We start from the raw sequence: 24,730 nt of genomic DNA on the forward strand, positions 1-24,730 counted from the left end.
AGTGAACCACAGGACAGCAGCTTGGCAGCTCATTATTAACCGTAGGCTAGCCTATAAGCTTATTCCTCCATGGTTATATGACTGGAGGCTTAGTGCATTGTGGACTTGTGGGGATAGATGTTATATATGATATATATCTCTCAGACCTTGTCCCTGTAAAAAAGCAAAAAGATGCACTGTTGAATTCCAGCTGGACACAAAAGTGAACAGTGAAAGAGTTAAAGTAGTCTGGTGTTGTAATTGGACACTCAGGGAAGTAGTAAAGCGACTCGCAGTGAGTTTGTTGATGCAGTAGGGTGTGTCTCCTTTACAGATCCACACGCCAACCCTGTCGATTTTACTGCCCGCAGTCGACAGCGCTGTTTAATAATCGATAGACATTAGCACGTAGCTAACGGGTGGATTGGTGCCATTCCTGAGGAGGAAGTGATACCCATCCTGCTGTATGAAGTGACCTGCACGGTTCCAGTCGTGGTTTAGACTCACTCTCAGGCCATTTCGGTGTAGCAGCTACAATGTATCAAGCCTTAAAGAAGATGTTTTTTACCGAAGCTCGGTGTCTGAGCGACGAGGCGAGCAAGAGCTTCGAGGCGCTTTTCGACAAGTTGGACGTGAATAAGGATGGGAAGGTGGACATTGCGGAGCTGAGGGAGGGCCTGGCCGCCATGGGCTTCTCTGTGGGCGCGGACGCGGCTCAGGTAAAGTCCTGCACACATCTACTGCTAAGCCAAAACACTACTCTCTTCAGTTTCACTACAGTTTTCACTATACAGTACAGACTGTGTGCACTGTACTGTCCCTTATACCTTAACAGCTTTCTCTTCAGTTCCTTAAGTCACAGAAATTCTAATGGTTTCCACTACAAACACCACAACAAACCATTAGCTAAGCATTAAAACCAGTATCATTCCTGGTATCCATTAGACATAACATGCCACCAATAAAAGGCAACAAATTACCTGTAGAGACCCACAGAACCCATTAGAGTTTCCATTAAAACCAATACAACTCCCATTAGAGCCATTAAAACCATTACAAATTCTATGAGCATTTGTATTGGTGGTTTTATTTTTCCCCCCCAGCAGGAGTAACTTTACAGACTTCAGACTGGCCCAAGACTTAAGTGAAAAACTGAGTTAGCTTTTTTTTTTTTTTTGTTAAGCTGAAAAGTCAAAGTGTTTTATTTTTCTGCATTAAACCTTCTTACTGACTCAGCCAAAGCGGATAATACCGCCTGCAAAGTAATCAATAAACCCTCTGCTTCAGAGAAGTAGGATATTTATTAGTGTCACAGCCTCTACTCTCCATAAAGATTGATAAAATACACATTTCTGTTCTGAAATACAGAAGAGACTGCTGATGCTTGCGCACCCACTACCGCATAGCATGCAGGAAGACATCTGGATCGGGGGATTAGGGTAAAACCAGAAGGGTGAGGTGTGGCAGGAATGAAAGACACACCTGATGTATTTTAGCAAACCTCTTTTTCACTCTCTGAGGATGACACACTCACCTGGCTCTACAACACTGATGCTAGAAATGCAGAGACCTGTTAGGAATGCCGTACACAACAAAATCCCCAGTTCTGTGGCAGAACACTATGCAAACACTGACCAAAAACTAATCAAGAGCAGAGATTTAGAAAAAACAGAAAGCCACAGTTGTAGAAATAGTTAGAGTTATAGAAATGCAGGTCAGTCTAACGATGAATAATGCACAAGTCACAGTAATAGAGGTAATATACAAGGTGTCCCAGAAGTCTCCATACATAGGGCACTGTGTTTGCCAGCACTACGTGTGCCTTCATCAGTGGATGTTCGATGCGCTTCTAGGGTTGGTCTGCAACACTTCCAGTCTTTTTGAATTTGTTAATAAGTTTGGCAACACTGTCGTGTGTGATGGGCTTACTGTGTTTCCTGTTAAAGTCCATCGCAACCTTGCAGTAGCTTCCCAATCCGGCCATAAGAAAGACTTCAATACGTTCTTCTTTTGTCAAAGGCATTATTAAGTGAAGTGTAGCCAAATATGGTGACCCATACTCAGAATTTGTGCTCTGCATTTAACCTATCCAAGTGCGCGCGCGCACACACACCAGAGCAGCCCGGTGCCTTGCTTAATACCTCCATCATGGTATTGAGGGTGGGAGAGAAAGTGCTGGTCATTCACTCCCCCCACCAACAATCCAAACAATGAGACTCGAACCCATGACCTTCAGGTTCACCTTCGGATTACAAGTCCAAGACTCTAACCATTAGGCCACGAAAAAAATACAACCGAGGCTTTGCTGAACTGAAATTCCCAAAAGAGAAAAGGAAAATTGCTTTTAAAGATTCTATTCCTATTTCATACCTCTACATTTCTATACTAATCAACGTATGGAAAAGGAACATTACTTTCAAATTTTGAAAGGTATAAAGTTACATTAAAAGTTAGATTTAGGGCTACAACAACTGATCAACAAAATAAATAAAAATTTACAATAAAAATGGTTGGCAGTGAATTTCATTCTTGATATTAGTTGAGCTGTGATATGAAGCATGAAATCACAATAATAAAAATAGATAATAATAAAATGTTAATTAAAAGCACTCTTTATTAGTACACTATGCTGCTGCCGTCATGACATAACGTGTGTTTTTTTTTGTGGTTATTACTATCATTCATTTGTGAGAATGTGAGAAACAGTGGAAGTGTCATGCCCCTGCTTGAACCATCAATACTAACCGCCTTGTATTGAGCTGTCAGTCCTTATCTGGTTTTCTAGCTGTGTTTATGGTCACATTTATCTAATTGATCTAACTTTCCTGCCCTATCAGAAATATTATCTCATGCTACTTTGGTCAAATAGTGAGTAGTTTGTATGACAGCTCAATGGGGTGAAAATGAACATGGATGATGAATGATTGATTGATCCATGAATGATTAATCTGCAAAATGAATGCTTTCTCTCTTCAAAACATGTCTCTCATGTCATGCAGTGTTGGCCAGCGAGTAGCGACGCTATTTGAATCAATTAGCTTGTAAGAAGTTCAGCTATTTTTTTTCGATTCGGTAGTGCTGATAAATGATTATTAACTCTTAAAAAAGCATACAAAGTATATGTGTCTTGTGTATCAAGTCATCAAGTCTCCATCCTGCTTTCAGTTCATATTGAAGTTGATCCCTAAAAGAGTCGATTCACTCATTCCCGGCAATGAAACCGAAGAGTCAACCCCAAACCTTTGGAGTCGATTCCAAACACCGAAAATGATTCGCTTCACCTGAACACGACAGATAAGACGTTTAGTTGCAGAAAAATGTACTGACACGTTGCTAGCTGTCAGGTGGTGGGAGGAGCGCTGGCTATGGGTGGGAATTAGCAAGACCAAACTGGGGAGAAAATGGAGGGAAAGCTCTATTAATAGTTTAAAGGCTCTGTTTATAGTTGTATAAAGTTTGCAGTTTCGTTTTGATTATCAGCATCATCCACCTCAGTCTCGGTCTCGTCACCTGAGGTAAAAGTCACTCATGGTACTCATGGTCTTTTTATATTTATGGTCTTCTTGACTGATCACTGTTCGCTCTTACATCGGTAGGGAAATAATTGTTGATTATTTCAGTCAGTTCTGTTGACTATTTTTTTAAAAATTAATTTTATGATTTCCAGTGACTTCTGATGAGTTTTGCCAGGCTGCCTCACATAGACAGTGGAGCAGTAACATATATGAAGTTAATTTAAGTTCACCGGGACTCAGTAATATTATATCCAACACAGAGGATCCTGCCATTTTCTCAACCAATAGCCTTTGAAAGTTTTTTCAGTGAAAAAAGTAGAACATAAATTGTGTTTGATGCTTTTCTGTTTGCAAAACACTTCATAATCATTATAATGCTCAGGAATAATAAAAAAACTATTTAGCAGTCCTTGATAAATGGATAGGCGGATAAGCTTGCATGGTAAAGAGTGGTTTTTTAATATAAAATACAATTTAATTTAATATAAAAATACAAAGGCATACAGTTTACAATCTGGTTCTTGTTAACTTAATTATTCCAGCACACTGGTTTCCATCCAAAACATCTAAATCTGCAAAGCTTACATGAAGGCTAGGAGGCTAAATGAGTTATTTTTTTTCTTCTCTCTTCTACCAGAAAATCGTTTCTTCCGGGGACTCGGATAGAGACGAGCAGCTTGACTTTGTAGAGTTTTCCAACTACCTGAAGGAACATGAGAAAAAGCTCAATCTGACTTTCAAGAGTCTAGACAAAAACAAGGATGGTAAGATTTCAAGGGAGATTTTTTTTTTCTCCTCCTCATGCACTTTTTCATTCAGCTAGTTCAACTTGTGTGTGAAACATAAGACTACCTAATTAGTATCTCTGTTATACGATTGTCTAGTCCTATAGCTGTCTCATTCTTTTATATTTAAGGTCTAGATACGTGTAGATTATTATTATTTCTGTTAATATAACAGTGTAACATTATCATAAATAGGAATAGACACTAATGTTTCACGCTTTAAGGTGACATTTTATTAGAATTTTGAGTAGTTACATAACTAATTGTCCTTGCTTGATAACTGATTCATCACTGTGCATTTTTTTTTGCCCCTCTGTTCATTGTACTTGAACATCATTTCACTTTTGTAGCAGCTCAGTAAGGCCAATAGTATAAATGTTAGATACAGTCTGTAGATAATTGTATATTTAATACATTTAACTTAAATTTGATTTGTTTGTCTGGCACTGCCCAGGTTAACTCCAGGGACACATTTTCCAGCCTGTAAGGCAAAGCCTTGAGTCTTTTAAACCGGTCTTTAAAATGATGCATGGAATATTTAATGCATACCACATTCATACTACAGCATGCCTTTGAAGACACGCAATATTGCCCCAAATGTTATGTTTCAATAACATTTCATAAGATACAGTCTATTTATTCAATATATTATCTTATAAATTTAATGTACTGATTCTTCAGAACATAGAAGTTGGACTTACATTTCTGCAGGTTTTTATGATGTAAAAAAATGAAACCAAAGTAAATCATGTCAGATCTTTTTTCCACCTTGTGTGATATAGCAACCAACAAAATTTAATGAATGACAAACAGAAACATTTTAGGGAGGAAAAAGAAAAACTCACAATAGCCTGGTTGCATAAGTGTGTACACGCTTGTATAATGGGGCATGTAACTGTGCTCAGAATTAGCCATCACATTCAGACTCGTGTTAAATGATTATCATACAGCTGTCATCAATGAAGTGATTCTGATTAACTCCGAATAAAGATCAGCTGTGTCTGTGGGATTTTCTTGACATAATCTTGGTTTCATCCGACTGCTGAAGCCATGGTCTGTAAAGAGCTTGCAAAGCATGTACAGGATCTCATTGTGGAAAGGAGATCAGGAGAGGGGTACAAAAGAATTGCCAAGATATTAGATGTACCATGGAACTCTGTCAAAGCCATCATCAACAAGTGGAGAAAATTATAGTGACATCACCAAAAAGAGGACCTCCCTCCAAAATAGACTAAAGGACAATTAAAAATCAGGGAAGCTGCCAAAATCCCTACAGTAATATTAAAGGAGCTGCAGGAGTATCTGCAATTACTGCTCACTCCATGCATGTGACAACAGTCTCTCATATTCTTCACATGTCTGTGCTGTGGAGTAGGATGGCTAGATGGAAGCCCTTTCTTATGGGAAAGAAACATCCAGGCCTGCAGAAATCACCCCAAATCATGTGGCAAAATGTATTATTATCTGATGAGACCAAGGTAGAACGTTTTGGACATAATTCTAAAAGATGTTTCATGCAAAAACAAGACAGCTCATCACGTAAAGATCACCATACCCACAGTGAAGCATGGTGGTGGCAGCATCATGTTATGGGTCTGCTTCTCTTCAACTGGGACTGGAGCTCTAGTCAAGATAGAGGGGAAGAGGGAAGAAAGATTTCACCTTCCAGCACAGATCTAAATCCTTTTGAAAAACCCGTGGAGTGAGTTGCAGAGGGCTGTGCACAGGAGATCTCCTCACAGTTCGATAGATCTGAAGCATTTTTGCAAGGAAGAGTGAAATGAACTTACCAAATCCAGATATGCTAAGTTGGTAGATTCTTAACCAAAATGACTGAGTGCCGTATTACACGCAAAATATGCTTGAACAAGGTATTAATTAAGAGGTGTGCACACTTATACATCCAGGTTATTGTAAGTTTTATTCTTTTCCCTAAAATGATTCTATTTGTTTTTCACTTGATGTTTGTTGTTTGCTCTATCACATTGAATGTGGATAAAAAGATCTGACATATATGACAGATATGCAACATGCCTGATGGTGTAATAGCTGTACTCCAAACATGACAGTCATTTACTTGGGGTTGTAAAGTTCCAAGAGTGTAGATGAGCTCCATTTCCTTGCGTTTCCTCATTTCATTGCTCCCATAACAACAGCGCACAGAGATGTCGTTACTGTTATGTCCATCTCTGTTTGAAGTGTCTTGCCTCTGGAATGGAGAAATCCTTCATTCTGATGGTGTGCTGATTTGATTTGCTCGACAGAATGATTGGCCAGTCTCCTCTTGGTTTCTCTGATGTGCGTGTCTTCACTGATTACATCTCTTGCAGGAAAGACAATAGACAACTCATGTGCAGATGCATGAGGAGTGATGGGTAATAAAAACCGATCCTTCAGAGCCTATGATTTTAGTGGCTTGTGTTAATGAATTCACATGTCAAACATCTAGAACAGTTGCATGCAAGAGTGCTACAGGTTCCGTTGGCCTGATCATTTAACTCTCTCCTGACAAGCAGATGCTCCTGTCCTGTCTGTAGGACAGCGGTTCCTAAACTTTTTGGGCAAACGACCCCAAATGGGCATTATGAATTTTCTGCGACCTCAAGCCTTGACCATGCTACTTGTTTTTAAATGTTTTTAAAGATTCGAGAGACAGAACATCCCAGTCCATCTGGATTTCAAGTCAAACTGTCAAATGTTTAGCATTTTCATGCACAGCGATGTTAAACACACTCACAAGCTGTGTCTCTCTCTAAAACTTTCAGTTGTCGTGTGATGGTTGTCATTGGGCTGCATCTCAAATCGAAAACTCGACATTACATTTACACAACACTTACTGTAGTTTGTTAATGTAATAGTACATAAGTGTGTGATTTGAGACACAGCGGTAGTTTGTTTAGTGGAGGAATATGGATGTCGGAATTTATGCTGAACTGTAGGAAACATTTCAAAATATTAGCGATTTTAATTTGAAGGAAACAAAGTGGCCACATGTTTGGGAACCCCTGCTGTAGGAGATGAGTGGAGGTTCCTTAGAAAGGGAAGCTGTCTGAGGATTATCCTGGAAGATTTTGACATTTTTAAGTATAAGATCCATCTCTGTTTTATTACTGGGATGATTAGTGATTAGAGGAATTTTCTCTGTCCTAGCAGTGGAACATATAGAGCTCTATGATGATCTGTGATGTTCTTAGAGAATTCGCAGTTGTACAAAACACATTTCCTTACTTCTCTGAAGAAAGTCTTCATTCTTACGGAAGATGTGTTAAAGTCTCATTAGCTGTGAATAAGGAATTATATTTTTGCAGAGCTTTGGATATGAGAATCTGTCGGTTTCTAATGGATGGTGGTTTTCAATGTGGAATTTGTTTACATTTATGGCTTTTGGCAGACGCTTTTATCCAAAGCAACTTAGAATTATCTCTTTTTTTTTTTTTTAATACATCTGAGCAGTTGAGGGTTAAGGGCCTTCCTCAAGGGCTCAGCAGTGGCAGCATGGTGGTGCTGGGATTTGAACTCTCAACCTTCCGAGCAGAAGCTCAACATCTTAACCACTGAGCTACCACTTCCCAATTTGTTGACTTCAAAAATATGAGTCAGGGTGAGCAATACTTCATGTATATTTCACGGCTGAGTGAAATGTGGAGAAGGAGGAAAATAAAAAGCTGGAGCTCCTCAGCTGTACAGTTAGCAATGCCAAAGGTCATCAATATACCTAAGATATAGTGTGAGTACATGTCCAGCAAGTTGCTTAAAGAACTTGCTCCATAAATCCATGAAGAGGGTATAGGAGGGTCCCATTTTAGTCCCCTTACTAACATCTCGTATCTGTGAGTAAAATTTGGAATTGAAGCTGAAAATTTAAGTGTTACCACAAGCTCTGATAATCTTAGGATAATCTCAATCCATCTTCATTAGGAATGACTATATACAGGCTTTTGATGTCCGTGGGGGAAAAAAGTAAAGAATTTGCAGCGACTGCTCTTTGAAGCAATTCAAAGATTTGTAGGAACTGTGAGGAGTCTTTGACAAAATGTCAGTAAAGACCAAACAATCGGCTGAAAATGTCATCTAGATACTACGGTATAATTTCTGTTTGACAAGAACAAGCTGAAACAATCAGACATTCAAGGTGCTTTCCTTCAGTATTTTGAGGAGAAGATAGAAATGGCTGTAGTGGAGATTTTCCACCATTATGTTCCTGGGCAAAATTAAGGAGATGTCCCGCTGAAATGGCATTAGTAATAATACACTGAATGGAGGACTGTGATGTCGTTGTCGATCTGCCTATAGAAGCTGTTATCGGAATGTTATATCTCAGCTTCTTCGTAAATGTCGTGTTTTGAATACAGATATTACATCATCAAGCATTTTGCATATCCACTGGTTTCACTACAGCCTCAGAAGCACTCTGCTTACACAGCTGACAAAAGACTTTTGTCCAAAATGTTCTGTTTCACTGCAAAATTTGTTTACTACGTTGAACTTTTACCACGTCTTTAACCTACTGTGGGAAAAAATAAGTACACCCTATAATTCAGTAACATGTAGAACCACTTTTAGTAACAATAACTTGAAGTAAACATTTTCTGCAGGAGTTTATCAGTCTCTCACCTCATTTTGGAGAAATTTTGGACCCACTCTTCTTTACAATATCGCTTCAGTTCATTGATGTTTGAGAGCATTCATTTATGCACAGCTCTTATAAGATCCCTCCACATCATCTCATTGGGGTTGAGGTCTGGACTTTAACTTGGCCATTGCAACGCCTTCATTTTTTTCTTCTTTAGCCAATCAGTAGATTTGCTGCTGTGCTTGGGATCATCGTCCTGTTGCATGACCTAATTTCTGGACAGCTTAAGCTGCTGGACAGATGGCCTCACATTTGTCTCAAAAAATCTTCTGGTATAAAGTGGAGTTCATCGTTGTCTCAATGACTGCAGGTTTCCCAGGTCCTGTGGCTGCAGAACAAGCCCAAATCATCATCCCTCCACCACCATGCTTGACAGTTGGTATGGGGTGATTGTGGTGGTTTAGCTCCTGAGTTTTTCTTAATGTCTCTGAGCACTAAATGGTCTGACGTTGGACTGAATTTGCTGGGAGGCCCACTCTTGGGAAGATTGGCAACTGTCTTGTCCATTTGTAAACAATCCTTCTCACTGTAGAGTGGTGAATTTCAGTTTGTTTGGAGATGGCCTTATAACCCTTCCCTGATTGATGAGCAGCAGCAGTTGCTTCTCTGAGGTTATCGCTGATGTCCTTTTTTCTTGGCACGATGTAGACACACACCTGAGTGCTCCAGAAAACCAAACTGCCAAAAGTTCTGCTTTTATAGAGGTAGTCACACTTCTTGATAATTAACTAATCTCATGCATTTACTTAGTAACACCTGGCTGCTAATTACGCTCTTAATAATTGTGGAAAGGTTGTAATTATTTTTTCCCCACCTGGTTTCTGAATGTTGGTTTACCTTTTGGGACTAAATGGCAACATATTGAAATCTGTTGTGTTTTCTTCTTGTCAACTGTTTATTTATTTGTTTGTTTATAGAAGTTGGTGAGGACAACACAATTGTTATTTAGGCCCTGATAAATAAAAACAAAGGATTGTACAAAGAGGTGTACTTTCATTTTCTCATGACTGTGTGTATATTTTTTATATCTTTTTATTTATTAAGATGTGTTTTGTTATGTTCATTTTCTCCACAGGACGCATTGACTACACAGAGATTCAACAGGCACTTAAAGAGCTGGGTATGAACATATCAAAGGAAAAAGCAGAAAAGATTCTTCAAAGGTAGTGACAAAACCAAAACCCGCATGAACATTATGAACATTATCACAGAGTAACAGTGCTCCATGTGTCAGCTTCATATGATCAAAGAGTCATACCAAAAAAAACTGTTAGCAAACATGCTGTGCAAATCTAAATTAATTTTTTTTTGCTTTGAGGGCTTTTGTTAACACTATAACAGTGAGAGGCTCACAACTCAGTCAGCCTCTTCAGTGTTAAAGTGTGTTAAGGCTGCTAGAGGGCTCTAGTAAGTGATAAACCACAAGCTGAATCCAGTATAACAAATACTGACAAGCGGGGAAATGTTTCGAGAGATCCAATAAGACAAGAAGAAAGCCAAACATATTTGTGTGTAGTGGGCATCGTTGTAGCCTGTAATCCAATTTATCTTCGCTCTCTCATTGCCCTGAGCATATGTGCAGTCACAGAGATAGAAAGTGAATTATCTGGGATTGAGTTGTAAACTAGGTTGAGATTTGAGACAAGAGTCAAATGTCCAGGAGGAAGACAACACAGCAGATTTCAGGCAGGTGATATTTATTCCATTTTCGAATAAATCTTTTAAAAGTTGCCTTTTCATAACACCTCGAACAGTGTTAGAAAAATTCTTAGTTATAAAAGATCTTTTAAACAAGTTTTACAGTATATAATCTTCATCTTCAGTAATCTACAATAAACTGCTGCCCAGAGTATACACTATATGGCCAAAAGTATGTGGACACCTGAGGATCACACCCACAGGAGCTTGTTGAACATCCCTTTCCAAACCCATAGGGATTAATATGGAGTTGGCCCCACCTTGGCGGTTATAATAGTCTCCACTTTTCTGGGAAGTTTTTCTACAGTGTTGGAGCATGTTGGTGGGAATTTGTGTCCATTCATTCAAAAGAGCATTAGTGAGGTCAGGGACCGATGTTGGACGAGAAGGCCTCGCTCTCAACTGACATTCCAATACAGCCCAAAGGTGTTCAGAGGTGTTGAGGTCAGGACTCTGTGCAGGCCACTGCATAAAGTTCCTCCACACCAAACTTTTCCACACCAAATCATGTGTTTTATGGGCCTTACTTTGTGCACAGGCACATGCTGGAACAGGAAAGGGCCTTCCCCAAGCTGCTGCCACAAAGTCGGAAGCATACAGTTGTCTAAAATGTCTTTGTATGCTGTAGGATTAACATTACCCTTCACTGGCCCTAAGCGCCAAATCCTGAAAAACAGCCTGAGAATGTTATCCCTCCTCTGCCAAACTCCACCAAACTTTACTGTTGCCACTATGCTTTATTTGTTAGGTAGCATTCTCTTGGCATCCGCCAAATCCAAATTCGTCCATCAGACTGCTATATATTAAAACATTATTCATTACTCCAGAGAACACATTTCCACTGCTCCAGAGTCCATTGGCGATGTGCTTTGCACCCCTTCAGCTGACACTTCACATTGCACATAGTGAACTTAGGCTTGCGTGCAGCTGCTTGGCCATGGAACCCAATTTCATGAAGCTCCTAACACACAGTTCTTGTGCTGATGTTACTTCTAGAGGAAGTTTGGAACTCTAGTGAGTGAAGCAATATAGGGTAGGCGATTTTTACACACTACGCATGGTCTACCACTTCATAGCTGAGCTGTTATTGGTCCAAGACACTTCCATTTCACAATCATAGCACTTAATAGGTGACTGGCGCAGATCTAGCAGAGCAAGGCATTTCACGAACTGACTTGTGGCAAAGGTGGCATCCTATGACAGTGAGATGTTTAAGGTCACTGTGCTCTTCAGTGCAACCCATTCAACTGCCAGTGTTTGTCTCTGGAGATTGTATGGCTATGTGGCTGATTTTATGCACCTGGTAGCAGTGGGTGTGGCTGAACCACCTGAACTCAGTCATAAGAAGGGGGCACATACTTTTGAACATGTAATGTATACTGTTTCTCAATAGTTATGTGTACTTTACTGTTCTGTGTATGATTAATGCTGTGAAGTGTTTTACAGGTATAATGGGAATGACTGGTGAAATAGTGCCTTGCCTTTTCCATAGTGTTGATTAACTAAAAACATGTGGTCGTGTTAAACTTACATTATATTATTTTTAAAATCTAAGCATGTCCAGATGTTCAGGGACAACTCTCCACCTCTGATCTTAATCTTTCAGCATTGATGTGGATGGCACTATGACAGTTGAGTGGAATGAATGGAGGCAGCACTTCCTCTTCAACCCAGCCACCGACCTGGAGGAGATCATACGCTACTGGAAACACTCTACTGTAAGCACCTCACACACTTTTCCTGAGCGATCCAAACAGATTCACTCGTGGGGCATGAGTGTTAGATAAAGAGTTGTTTATTTAAATCTGAATTTGACCCTTGTCCACTAGAAATATTTTGTGTGGGAAAGGAGATGTTATGAATGAGGAACACATATACACACACACAGGCACTACTTTGTGAAGCACACAGACAAGTGGCCTCCTCAGCAGCTTCGCCTGCCATTTTATAACCCTGTAGAAGTTAATGGGAAAAGGACTGAGTGAGAAAACAAAAGAATGAAAGAAATCAGGATAGACAGACATTCTTTTAAGAGGTGTGTGACAGTAGCGTGTTTAATTGGCTTCACTTAGCACACTGTTCTGCTGTATGTGGTGCATCTACAAGGATTTAATTACCATTTAAAATAGAGTGTCGTGGTATTTTAGCAATTTACGCGCACCTAAATACTCTGACGCAGTAGATGTCACCAAGTTAACTTTCACATGAGCCCACTCTAATTATGTAGGTGGGAATTTAATACTATTGCCAGCCAAACATGCTGGTCTTACTGTGTAAAATATTCTGATAGACTACTATAGACAAAGTAAAACTGTTCAAAGTGCATTTATTAGAGCAGAATTACATCATTACATAAGACAATTGATGCTATAAAAGCACAGGCAGTGAGATTAGGATGAAGGTTGCCGTGAGTTGAAAGTTAAGTATTCATAAGAGGTGTGGTTATGGTGGTCATTAGTAAGACTAACTGTTGTATTGTGAAGTGATAGAGAGTCACAGCCTTGGGCCGTTCATGGTGTATGGGTTGACCTTGGAGATGCTTGGGGTGAAACATCACAGTTCATAGGTGAATGATTAGGGCACAAGACTTAGAACGCCATTCTATTTAACACAATGACCCAAACTACCATAAGTTACATAGTGCTTCAATATGCACGTGTATAACCACAATACTGATGTGAACATGTTTCTTAATCTGTAGGCGCATAATTATGGAAACAGCAACATGATGTTATTGTACCTGTACATAATTTGGTGAATTCTCAAAAACAATCACGCAGAGTTGTCCCTTTAAACTCATAGAAATGTAGCAGCAGTGCTATAAGCAGAAAATGCACCCGGACAAGGCTTCATACTTACATTAATTCCGAGTTTTCGAAATTCATGCATACATTTAAATGTTTGAAAACATTTGGGACTTATTAAATCAGAATGCGGCTCCTCGGAGGTATTTCAGAAGTACTGAAAATATATTACTGAATATTTAGTAATATGTTGGATGAGCAAGAGTCAACCAATTTAATTAATTTGAGAACTTAAGAATAGCAAGTTGAGCACAAATAAGATAGCTAAATTGTGCACAAGCGTTATGATTCCTTGTACGTTTCCTTTATTGAGTTTGCAGATGCCTACAGTTGGCTAGTATCGCTCTGATTGACAGTAATTAATGCCAGGTCTCCCACCCTTTTATTCTCTTGGACTCCTAGCCACAGGTGGGTGTGGCATCATCAGGATTTGAACATGTGATCTGACAGAAGAGCAAACACTTGTCTGTTGTGCCACTCAGGAGCCAACATTGCTTTTTATATCCTCTCCTAGATTTCCATACTACATGCTTTAGCCAGTCGTTGATTTGCTGATCATCTCCATTTCGAGTCTCCATATACACTGTATGGCCAAAAGTATGTGGACACCTGACCAATCAAACCCGTATGTGCTTGTTGAACGTCCCATTCCAGATTTATTCCCCCTTCGCTGTCATAATAACCTCCTCCACTCTTCTGGGAAGGCTTTCCACTAGATTTTGGAGCGTGGCTGTGGGGATTTGTGTTCATTCAGCTACAAGAGCATTAGTGAGATCAGACACTGATGTTGGTGAGGAGGTCTGGGGTTCAGTCGGTGTTCCAGTTCATCCCAAAGGTGTTCAGTGGGGTTGAGGTCAGGACACTCGAGTTCTTCCACTCCAACCTTCACACACCATGTCTTCATGGAGCTCGCTTTGTGCACAGGGGCATCGTCATGCTGGAACAGGTTTGAGCCTCTTAGTTCCAGTGAAGGGAAATTTTAATGCTACAGCATCCCACATATGGGTGTGATGGTCAGGTGTCAACAAACCATTGCCCATAATGTGTATGTATACTCCATATTTTCTTTTCCAGGCAAAACAGGAGTGCTCATTTATCTCAATCTGGCTGTTCTAATTACGTTCTCAGGTGTGTTTGAAAATTAGCCAGTTTGGAATGATCATGATTAGTAAACCTGGCATACTGGTAATGCTTCATTGGCGTCATTTCATCTTGGGTTTGTTAAGTGACATACAGAGAATGGGGTTCAGGAAAATGAAAATAAATCAAGTAAATAAAGTAATATAAAGTAAATAAATTGCTCAATAAATACACCACAAATTATGTACATATTATCTATTAGCCCCTCTCGACGCCATCCATCAGTATATAGTGGTGTGTTAGTGTTATTGGTTTGTACACATTGTGCCCTAGGTATTGGATATAGGTGACAGTCTCACCATCCCAGATGAGTTCACAGAAGAGGAGAAGACGACTGGTCTGTGGTGGAAGCAGCTGGCTGCAGGTGCGGTGGCAGGGGCAGTGTCGCGCACAGGAACGGCTCCCCTGGACCGAATGAAAGTGTTTATGCAGGTACAGTCTATAACAACAGCTTTTTCTTTATTTCTTTTATTTTCTCTGCTCTTTTTGTGGGCTTAGGTCACACTCTGTCAGTATATTTGATTAAATAGACAGCATCTGAGGTCGATGGTAGAGAATATGTGTATAGCCACTATGTTTAATGTTACAGGTTCATGCGTCAAAATCCAACAAAATCAGTCTGATCAGTGGGTTCAAGCAGATGCTTAAAGAGGGCGGCATCACATCTTTGTGGCGGGGCAATGGTGTCAACGTAGTGAAGATTGCCCCAGAAACAGCCATCAAGTTCATGGCGTATGAGCAGGTGAGAGATGAACATTTATTTTTAGTAGCCGTATAAACACATGCATGTTTTGGGAGCGATGTAGCTACAGTGCCTTCAGAAAGTATTCGCCCCCTAGTGATTATTTCTCTGTTTGCTGTGTAACAACATCAGATTTATGCATATCAGTACCTGTTTTTGTCTGCTCATTTTGAAGCAACTCTCTACAGAAATAATAACATTTAATAGAGTATTTAGATATCCTCAGAATTATTTAAAATTAGAAAAAAAAAAATCTAAAAACTGCTTAAGTGATAAGTATTCACCCACCAGAGTAAATACTTGTACTTGTACAGCAGTTACAGCTTTGTGTTATCTTGGATCTGTTTCTGTGAGCTTTGCACATTTTAATGTTGGCATTTTCTTCCATTCCTCATAGGAGATTTTCTCCAAGTCTGCCAAATTTCTTTGACTCAGCAAACCTTTTTTAAGCCATTCATTTGTAGATTTTTCCCTGTGCTTTGGCCCATTGTCCTACTGGGACGTAGATTTTCGCCCTAGACACAGCTTTCTGGCTGACTGGAACAAGTTCTCCTCAAGAATTTGCATGTGTTTGACTTGATGTCAACAAGATTTTCAGTTCCTCCTGCTGAAAAGCAACGCCAGAGAATGATGCTACCACTACCATTCTTGATGGTAGAAATCGTGTTACGTGGGTGTTGGGCTGCATTTGTAATCAAAATAATCACTACTGTCAATTTTATTGTGTACTAATTTAACAAAATATGGCGTGACAAGCAGAGACTCAACCCAGTGGTCGTGCACACCAGAAAAATGTTCTACAGATGAAAATACATTCAGTCTTCACTTTAATAGAAAAACTGTATATTTGCTCATTTATGCAGTTATCCAATCAGCCGATCATGTGGCAGCAGCACAATGCATAAAATCATGCAGATACACGTCAAGAGCTTCAGATAATGTTCATATCAAACATCAGAATGGGGAAAGAGTGTGATCTCTGTGACTTTGATCGTGGAATTATTGTTGGTGCCAGATGGGCTGGTATTTCAGAAAATACTGATCTCCTAACTGACCCAAACTGGAGAGTTGAAGACTGGAAAAAGACCAGGTGTTTTTTTTTTTTTTTTTTCCCCTAATCTTCAACTGTCCATTTTCCTCTGAACTCTCTTATCAACAAGGTGTTTCCGCCCACAGAACTGTCGCTCACTCAGTGTTTTTTGTTTTCCTCCCCTTTCTGTGTAAACTCTAGAGACTGTTGTGTGTGAAAATCCCAGGAGATCAGCAGTTTCTGAAATATTCAAACCAGCCCATCTGGTGCCAACATCCATGCCATGATTAAAGTCACAGAAATCATACTTTTTTCCCATTCTGGTGTTTGATGTGATCATTAACCGAAGCTCTTGACCTGTATCTGCGTGGCTTTTTGCAATGGATTGCTGCCACATGATTGGCTGATTAGATAATTGCATGAATGTACAGGGGTTCCTAATAAAGTGGATAGTGAGTGTAGATACAGCCTGAATTTTCACTAAGGCGTTAGCTACCAACTTCAGCTATTGCTGTTCTCCATTAACAATGCAGGATGAATGAGTATAACTTACACTAGCCCTAGTAACCCTAGTACACTACCAGGCCGGTGTCGCTGTACAACGATCCAATAACGCAACACTGATCTCACTGATCATCTCTCCGCTAGTATAAGAAGCTGCTGTCCTCAGAGGGAGGAAAGATTCAGCCTCACGAGAGGTTCATGGCAGGCTCCCTGGCTGGAGCCACAGCACAGACAGCCATCTACCCTATGGAGGTAGGAGCATAAAAGAGAACTACGCCTTATTTATTAATTGATCAGTATTCATCCAAAGAACAAACACTTACCCTCAATCATTAGGATAATTTGTGAGTCTTTTTTTTTTTCTTCAGGTGTTGAAGACAAGACTGACGCTGAGGAAAACCGGACAATATTCCGGGATGTTCGACTGTGCCAAGAAGATTCTGAAGAAAGAAGGATTAAAGGCTTTTTATAAAGGCTACATTCCCAATATCCTGGGTATCATTCCCTATGCAGGAATAGACCTGGCTATCTATGAGGTGCAGTTTCTAATAGATACAGAACTGTAGAACATGGCAGATGTTTGTATTCAGGTCTAGTATTAAGGCTTGTAGCTGTGCAAATCAGTTAACAGAACTTGACAACAGAATGGATTTTTGGGATGGAAACATCTGACAGATTAATTTCGGTTGATAAATGGCTCACGGATTATCTCAGTAGTGTGAGACCAGGTGTTAGCTGTCTGGTCATTTTTCAAGACACTATATTTCCCACCTAATATGAAAGAGAACACATTTTGCTTTCACTCTTATTATTATACATGCCTTATATACACTGAACACCCTACTGATCACTAACTCTAGAAAACATTTGCAGTCAATATATAAAACATCTACACACAAACTCCTGTTAAAATCATAGGTTTTTGTGATTTAAAAGAAATAAACGAAGATCCATCTTTATCCATCTTTAATCTGATATAGCTACCAACAAAATTCTAGTGAGAAATGAATAGAAACATTTTAGGGAAGGAAAAAGAAAACACTTAAAATAACTTGGTTGTATAAGGATGCACACCTCTTAACTAATACTTTGTTAAAGCATCTTTTGCTTGTAATACAGCACTCAGTGTTTTTGAGTAAGAGTCTCCCAACATAGCACATTTTGATTTGGTAATTTCATTTCACTCCCCTTTGGAAAAATGCTCCAGATGTATCAAATTGTGAGGGGATCTCTTGTGCACAGCCCTCTTCAAGTCATTCCACAGTTTTTCAATAGGATTTAGATCTGGGCTCTGACTGGGCCATTCTTAAATCATCTTCTGAAGCCATTCCTTTTGACTTGGATTTGTGCTTTGGGTCGTTAACGTGCTGGAAGGTGAAATTTTTCTTCATCTTTAGCTGTATCTTGACTCGAGCTCCAGTCCCAGCTGAATAGAAGCATCTCCATAGCATGATGCTGCCACCACCATGCTTCACTGGGTATGGTGGTGTTTAGGTGATAGCCTGTCTTGTTATTGTGCCAAACATATATTTTAGAACTAGGAACAAAAAGTTCTACCTTGTTCTCACCAGACCACTTAACACATTTTCCCAAATGGTTTCTGGCGATTAAGGCTTGGATTTTTTATTTATTTTTTTATTTATTTTGTGGAAAAGGCGTTCCATCTAGCCACCCTACCCCATAGCTCAAACATGTAAATAATAGAAGAGATTGTTGTCACATGCAGGGAGGGAGCAGTAATTGCCAGATATTCCTGCAGCTGTTTTAATGTTGCTGTTGGCAACTTCCCTGATATGTTTTCTTTTTGTCATTTCATCAATTCTGGAGGAACGTCCTGTTCTTGGTGATGTCAGTGTGATGCCCCATTTTCTCCACTTGATGATTATGATCTTCACAGAGTTCCATGGTGTATCTAATGTTTTCGAAATGCTTTTGTACCCATCTCCTTATCAATGCCTTTTGACAATGAGGTGCATGATAATTACTTTTGAAGTTTAAATGTGATTGTTCTTTTTCTTTCTCCTTTAAACATTAATACTTGTTTTTCAATTTTGTTGGCTATAAAACATTGAAGGTAGAAAAAGATGACATGATTTATGTTGGTTTCATTGTTTTTTACATCACAAAAACCTATATTTTAACCTACACTTTTATATCCACTGTATTTGTTACTTGGAAACATTATGCCATAAAATATAAGATCCTGTTCCAATAAGGAAATTCAGGCCATGCAACAGCGGGAGAAGATACATGCAGGGATTGGGGAGTTTTTACAAATTGCATATACATAGAATTTGTGGTGTTTCCAAAGCCAATTTATTGTACTACAAGAAAAAATAGAAAAAATGTTAACATAGGTTTTCTGGTGTGTAAGTATAGATACATACACAACCTCAAGCAACAACAGCTGCCAGTACAGCGCTCTCTCTCTCTCTCTCTCTCTTTCTCTCTCTCACACTGTTTTTCCTTTCCTCTCTCCACACAGACCCTGAAGAATACATGGTTGTCACACTACGCTACAGAGTCCGCTAACCCTGGGGTACTGGTTCTGCTGGGGTGCGGTACCATCTCCAGCACATGCGGTCAGCTGGCCAGTTACCCTCTCGCCCTGATCCGGACACGCATGCAGGCCCAGGGTAAATATCCTTAATATACGTAGCTCGGAATATTTACCCCATGATGCATATTAATCTACATATTCATAGGCACATGCATTTCCAGCATACAAGACCTGCTGCAAGTAAACTGTGATGATCTAGAAACACTTTGGTTGATACATTTTGAAATGTGTCTTGCTTTTTAAAGTAGTCTTGCAGGGATTTGTAGTTTCCTGTTTGGATTAATACTAAAATATGTTTAGCTGAAAAATAGGTGGAGAGAGTGAATCTTATCTTTGACTATTTCTCCTCCAGCGTCTGTGGAGGGCTCGGAGCCGGTGTCCATGACCAAACTAACAAAGAGGATTGTGGAGAAGGAAGGCTTCTTTGGCCTGTACCGTGGCATTTTACCCAACTTCATGAAAGTGATTCCTGCTGTCAGCATCAGCTACGTGGTATATGAGTACATGAAGACTGGTTTAGGCATTTCGAAGTGAGGTGTAGGTGGGTGTAGGTGGGTGCGGGGGGTGGGGGTATATGTGTGAGTCAAGCATGTGTGTGTTGGGGTAATATTGTTGGGAAGTTGCATGAACCAAAGTGTATTTCCAAAGGCACCAACAGCAGGAAGGAGTCATAGTGTAGGCCTTTATTTGTACTGAGTGTAACCGAGCTCATTTCCTGAATACCAGCGCACCAGTTTATTATTACCAATAATTCTTAGTAATAAGATTGAATCCAGAGTATCCACCGGGGCTGGGCAATATGAACACACACGTTGTGAAAATAGATGATTTTATACCTAAACATGGTTTACTTTTGGGCTGGATTCCAACTGGAGGGATTTATTGCATTTGGGCCAAAATTGCCAAATACAGCTTTTACATTTAAAGAAAAATTACTTGTAATGTAGTTTTATGTGTTAGGAATGCCATAATCTAAAATTATTCGAAGCCATATTGTCCACGTCTGCCTCTGTTTAAAGCCTGAGTCCATTCCTTGGATCTTTGTGCTGCAGGACTGTTGTGGAATAGACATTGTGCACCAGTGAAGCAGGTTTTGTACGTCCTTTCAAAAAAAAAAAAAAATCAGTCCAACTTTTCTCAGGTTTACAGTTTTTTTTAAAAGATTTAATGCATAGGGTTCTAGTTCTAGTAACAAAAGTTTACACAAACAAAATGTCTGGAGGTCTGCCTCTGCTTGGCATTCCTCCAGTGTTTAGTGTTTGTACTACCTTGAGATGCAAAAAAAAGAGAAATCTGTCCACGTTGGTAAAAAAAAAAAAAATGCACTTATTGATCATCATTTTGCACACTATTACAAAAAAAAGACTTAATGTGCCTTAAATAAACTGATCCAAATTCATTTACAGACTGTTTATTCATTATCAGAAAATCCTGTTTACATTGCAGTGAGTATTTAAAATATTTCAATAAACGTGGTGCTGTTCATTGTCATCTTTTGTGTTGTGCATGTACCTGATAATGTCCAGTCTCATTATTAAGAAGGTGACGAGGCCTCTACTCTCTGGTGCCATCTATTGGGGTAAGGATTTTATAACTCTATCATTTAACATTTCACTGCAGTTGACAGATATCAAGAATTTAGAAAGTGTTGCGAGAGTTTTGCAGTGCAGTATTCCATTTACTCTCAACAGTGTAAATGTAAAGTCAGCCGTTTAACTGATTTATTGGTGCTGCTCATTCGATGAGGGGATAAAGAACACGCAAGTCATTGTAATCTTCCCCTTTTTTTATTACAACAACTCCTACCACACAAACATATCTGTTTCCGAAACGAACGCAAGTATAGACAATAAATCACAGGGACGGGCAACACACACACACACACACACACCTCAGCTTTCCTACGTCAATAATGACATTCAGTCAGCTTCTACCAAATCACAGTTGATCTGTGGGCCATGTCTCACTACTGCTTACTATTTACTATTGCTTGTGTTTTACTTGATAGCTGATTAGTCTTGTGGGTTTTTCTTTTTTTGTGCTGTTTGGTTTCTTAGCCTTAAATTAAAAAATGTACAAAGATTTTAAATGTTTATAAAAGCATGACTCAAAAAAAGAAGTCTAGCGTTTGTGATTAATTGGCATGAACGGACTCTTAGTGACTGAACACACTCTTAGATGAATGTGGTCATTTGATGTAAAGTGCAGTAGTAAACACTATTGATCCAGGTCTGTGTACTATACACTGTATATCAAACAGGAAGGAGTTCATGTTGAAATTCAGCCTTCCAGTAAATATAGTATATCGTACATGGCACAAGGTTTGTACATATTCAAGCTGAAGTCGATCGCATGCTTAATGAGATATTGAACAGCAGAAGAATTGGAGCCCGTCCTTGCGTACAACAGTGTAGCAACTGATCGACAATTTCTCTCACTGATTGTCTTGCCTCAGGGCAAATAGTTTACCCGTGTTTTCACAACTACATCCGTTTTCTATTACGTGGACTTTACAGGCATTGGGTACAAAAAATAAAATAAAAAACAAACAAAAAAAAATGGTCCATCAGTACGATGTATCCAGTAACACAACAATTAGTAATATAAAAATTATACTGCTTTTGGACCAAAAATTGAAAGGATATTTGACCATTATTTTTCAATACTGACCATAAAATGGATCAATATGGAAGCTTATAGCTTGGCATAATCCAGTTTAATGCAACAGGGAGACAGAAGTGGGAGGCTCAAGCCTTGGCAGTAACACAGATCTAAATCTGTGAAGTAACAGCAGAATTACTTTAGTTTTTTTTCCCCTCCCCTTTTCAGAGTTACAGTGTTCAAAAGTGAGCAGCAGCATCAGTGTTCTCGCTCTTTGTAAGTTGCATATAATCGCATTGCACCATCGGTCTTTTTCCTAGTTAAAGTATCAGTTAAAGTATCAGTATTATTCTTTTAACACACACACACACACACACACACAGTATGGTATTGCTGTTTCTCTTAAACCTAAACAAATCTTAATCCAGGCAGATGTTATTATGGTTCAAAGGCCTTGGCTTAATTAAATCTAATCTCAGTGTTTTCCAGGCTAGCTCTCAGCCCCACCCCCAAGAGCACATTTTTTTACTCCCAGTATACCCACTGCAATCATCCAGAAGATCTGGTTCATGTAATGTGAGGAAAAAAATGTCTGGAAGAAGAGAGAACCAGTTTGGGAAGCACTGCTCTTTCTAAAGGCATTGTATGTGTAATTAACACTAGAACATACAGGAAGGTTAACAGAAAATAGCATCATTTGTTTTTTTTTGTTAATAAACCATAAACAAATACAGCTATGTACCATTTTCATCCTCCATCACCAAAGTCTAAGCCAGCAGCCTTTCATAAGACCACTTGTTTCATGCTAATGGTTACCACTTTGAGAAAAGGCACCCGTACATCAAATGACCTGAGATCTAAACTACAGTAAAAGCTACAGAACCTGCTGATGATACCTGAGAACAAACAACCAGTGACATTTCTAAAGCTTTAAATGTGGAAGCTTTGCAGGCAGGAGCTGTGAGCTCGCTCAGCATGGGGTGGGTGCAGCGGCGTGGACTGTTGATCGTGCACTAGCAGAGAACGTCTGTAGAGGGCGCTGCATGCCAAAGCGCGGCGCTACCCATGAGACACGCATGTGTGGGTCATGACTCGGTGCAGTCACGATACTCGGTCCAAGAGAGGAGCTGCGTCCAGTGCTTGAGACTTCACCTAAGACCAGAAGATATGTGTTAGAAGAGTATAGTATTTACATCTAACTAATCTAATACCAGCAGCACATGCAATGTAGTGATCATTAAACACATCAACATTCTGTACTCATTCACACACATGCACACTCCCAAAGGCCAAACAGGCCTGGGGTGTACCTCTAGTGGCCCAGGGAGGAGTGAAGGAGAAAAACTGGGGAGAGGGAGGAGAAAAGGAGCAGCCTAAAGAGTTGATCCTGAGCTCGTTCTTCTGGAAGTACTCAGAGAAAGAGAAAGAAGGAAACAGGAGTGGAAAAACACAGAGTGAAATTGAAGAAAGTGACAGGGCATTGTGCAGTGTTATGCTCTGTTGGCTTTAGTTCCTTTCTGATGAAATGTTCAGCAGAGGATTTAAACACATTGACAGTAGTAATATAAAGACCAGGTTGGTTGCCTGTATTCCAAAGCATGTATTACTACAGTGAACAGGATGACAGAATTGTAATACACTGAATTCTGGTACTGATCCTGGCAGGTGGTGTTCTGTTTACTCAAATGATTGAGACCTTCAGAAGTGTGCGGTTTGTGACTTGTGACAGTGGGTCACTGCAGTCTTCTCTTATGATTATTTCCTTTCACTTAGGCATAGATTGTACACACATGACATCCGAGAATTCAAACACATTTTTTTCAGTGTGTGAGCAAGCAGAAGGTGTTGATCAGTTGACACTAGTAATATTTCACCCATTCTAACTTCAAGGAGCAGTGAGAATCACTTCAATACTTTCTTGTCCAAATGTGCAGACATGCCGAGATCTTCAACAAAGTGTTTAGCTCCAAATGGCGCCTCCTCCTCCCACCACCACTAAAGAGTCCTGTGGATCCCGTCCATGAAGGAACAGGGTTACCACTAGGACACTTTTCTACTTTTGTAGCAGTGATGGCTCAGTGGTTAAGGTTCTGGATTACTAGACTTGGGTCTTTGCTCCAGGGGCACCATAGCATGGTAATACCATGACCCTGTGCTCTGACCCCAACTTCCTAACACGCTGGGATATGAAAGAAGAATTTCACTTTACTGTAAAGTATATATGACAAATGAAGACATTCGTCTTCTCTTTCTCCTACTTCCTTTAACTGAAACATCACTCACTGGGCCCAACACACCCAGAGATGGTCTGAAGAGTGAAACATCATTCATCACACCAGTGGGTCCTGACAAGATTGTCACAGGGATTGAAAAAGTTCAACCCATGATTCATAACAAGAGGTTCTACTCAATGCACTTCCTAGTTTAAAGAAGGCCAGTGGTTTCTATTTAGTTCTAAATTTGAGAGGGCTGAAACTGGTCCCTAAAACTCTTCTGTGCCATATGTTAAGGATATTACAGTTACGTTGTAACCAGAGTTTTTTTGGCTCGGTGTGTCACAGCCCTCGACACTTTCTCTGCTTGTGATGTGAGAGGTTGTGACTGTGTGGCAGCTACAGTGAAGGTGTGACAGAATGGACTCACCTCAAGGTTTGTGCGAGCCTTTTTCAACACGTCTCGTGTCCTGGACACTGCGAAGAGACCACCGAATAGAGCTTTATGACAAAGAACCAGAGCTGG

General features: G+C 39.8%; 2 protein-coding genes across 6 annotated transcripts in view; one reads left to right on the plus strand and one right to left on the minus strand.

Annotated features, from left to right (window-relative positions):
• Positions 1 to 241: 241 nt before the first annotated feature.
• slc25a24 (solute carrier family 25 member 24) lies at positions 242 to 20,881 on the plus strand. The gene is made up of 10 exons (XM_026946944.3): positions 242 to 698; positions 4,132 to 4,258; positions 9,988 to 10,075; positions 12,217 to 12,328; positions 14,828 to 14,986; positions 15,144 to 15,296; positions 16,975 to 17,082; positions 17,199 to 17,366; positions 19,316 to 19,466; positions 19,743 to 20,881. Exons 1-10 carry the CDS (start codon positions 516 to 518, stop codon positions 19,922 to 19,924), a joined length of 1,431 nt encoding a protein of 476 aa, XP_026802745.1. The 5' UTR covers positions 242 to 515; the 3' UTR covers positions 19,925 to 20,881.
• Positions 20,882 to 21,158: 277 nt separating this feature from the next.
• pde4dip (phosphodiesterase 4D interacting protein) overlaps positions 21,159 to 24,730 on the minus strand; it is a 72,189-nt gene continuing 68,617 nt past the window's right edge. For 4 of the 5 annotated variants that reach the window (XM_053242411.1, XM_053242409.1, XM_053242408.1 and 1 more), the window contains 3 exons: positions 24,635 to 24,681; positions 23,302 to 23,392; positions 21,159 to 23,143 (listed from right to left, as the gene is read on the minus strand). In XM_053242411.1, coding sequence (XP_053098386.1) covers positions 22,962 to 23,143; positions 23,302 to 23,392; positions 24,635 to 24,681 — 320 coding nt within the window. In that variant the 3' untranslated portion in view covers positions 21,159 to 22,961. The remainder of the gene's footprint in view (positions 23,144 to 23,301; positions 23,393 to 24,634; positions 24,682 to 24,730) is intronic. The other variant, XM_053242410.1, reaches the window with a different exon arrangement.

This window comes from Pangasianodon hypophthalmus, chromosome 19 (genome assembly GCF_027358585.1).
Source record: "Pangasianodon hypophthalmus isolate fPanHyp1 chromosome 19, fPanHyp1.pri, whole genome shotgun sequence".
NCBI lineage: Eukaryota > Metazoa > Chordata > Actinopteri > Siluriformes > Pangasiidae > Pangasianodon > Pangasianodon hypophthalmus.

Excerpts from the sequence above, each read along its gene's own strand:
- slc25a24 (XM_026946944.3), top strand. The coding sequence starts at position 516 with ATGTATCAAGCCTTAAAGAAGATGTTTTTTACCGAAGCTCGGTGTCTG. Across the intron at positions 10,076-12,216 it reads GCAGAAAAGATTCTTCAAAG|CATTGATGTGGATGGCACTA; the intron begins GTAGTGACAAAA and ends TTAATCTTTCAG. Across the intron at positions 17,367-19,315 it reads TAGACCTGGCTATCTATGAG|ACCCTGAAGAATACATGGTT; the intron begins GTGCAGTTTCTA and ends CTCTCCACACAG.